At 65.8% G+C, this 990-nt stretch overlaps 1 protein-coding gene across 1 annotated transcript in view; it reads left to right on the plus strand.

The window, feature by feature from the left end:
* The window catches only part of RASGRF1 (Ras protein-specific guanine nucleotide-releasing factor 1), a gene marked incomplete at its 3' end in the record, with an annotated part of 74,947 nt that overhangs the window by 52,689 nt on the left and 21,268 nt on the right, over window positions 1-990 (plus strand). Inside the window, exon 12 of the mRNA XM_014529208.1 lies at window positions 100-236. Within this exon, the coding sequence (XP_014384694.1) occupies window positions 100-236 (137 nt within the window). The remainder of the gene's footprint in view (window positions 1-99; window positions 237-990) is intronic.

The raw sequence follows: 990 nt of genomic DNA on the forward strand, positions 1-990 counted from the left end.
CCCGGACGCCACGCCTCCCCCGGTGGGCAGAGCATTAGGGGGTCCCTGCCCAGCCAGGCCCACGCTCACTGGGCTGATTGCGTGTTTTGCACCCGGAAGCCAAAGGGTCCGGCCAGGACATGGACCACCTGGACTTCAAGATTGGGGTGGAGCCCAAGGAGGCCCCGCCCTTCACCGTCATCCTGGTGGCCTCGTCCCGGCAGGAGAAGGCAGCCTGGACCAGTGACATCAGCCAGGTGAGCCCATGACCCGTTCCCCAGAGCCTGGGCCCCTCCACGCCTCAGCCCTCCACACCTGAGCCCTCATCCCTGAACCCCTCCACCTCTGAGCCCCTCCTCGCCTGGCCCCCCCATACCTGAGCCCCCCCACGCCTGGGCGGTTCCGATGGACAAGGCTTGTGTCCTCCGGGCCGGCCGTCCATTCCCTGGGCCGCCCACCAAGCCGGGTCTGGGAAGCCCTGCCTCTGGGTCAGCCGCCCTGTGATGCATGTCGGGGCTGCGGCTGGAGCCAGGCTGGGGAGGGTCCAGGAGTGCGGGCTGCAAAACTGGGGTGCAGGGGGTCCCAGCCTTGACCTCCCACTGCACCGCCTGTCTGCTGCACCCCAGTGACGTCCCCACTGCCACCACGGGCATCCTCGAAACCAGAGGATTCTGGGATATGACCCAATACAGCCCCCCTCCCCCCTCCCCCCAGCCAAGGAGGAACCCTCTCCGGGCGGAAACATGCGGGCTTGGGGCAGAGGACAATGAAAGGGAAAAGGTCACACTTTTCGTTGGGTTCGTGTGGGTACTTCCCATTCAAAGCAGACTTTGCAAACAGCCCAGCCTCAGTTTGTCCCCATTTTACAGGTAGACAAACTGAGGCTCAGGCCGTCAGGGGAACCCCTACAAGGTCCCTGAGCAGGGGCCTGGCTTCTGACCAACATTCATGGGTGGCTATGCATCGACCCTGCCCCTGCCCGGACGCACGGGGCCCTCGGGGGGCCGGCAC

The sequence above is a fragment of the Myotis brandtii genome, unplaced genomic scaffold (assembly GCF_000412655.1).
Source record: "Myotis brandtii unplaced genomic scaffold, ASM41265v1 scaffold1166, whole genome shotgun sequence".
In the NCBI taxonomy this organism is placed as follows: Eukaryota; Metazoa; Chordata; class Mammalia; order Chiroptera; family Vespertilionidae; genus Myotis; species Myotis brandtii.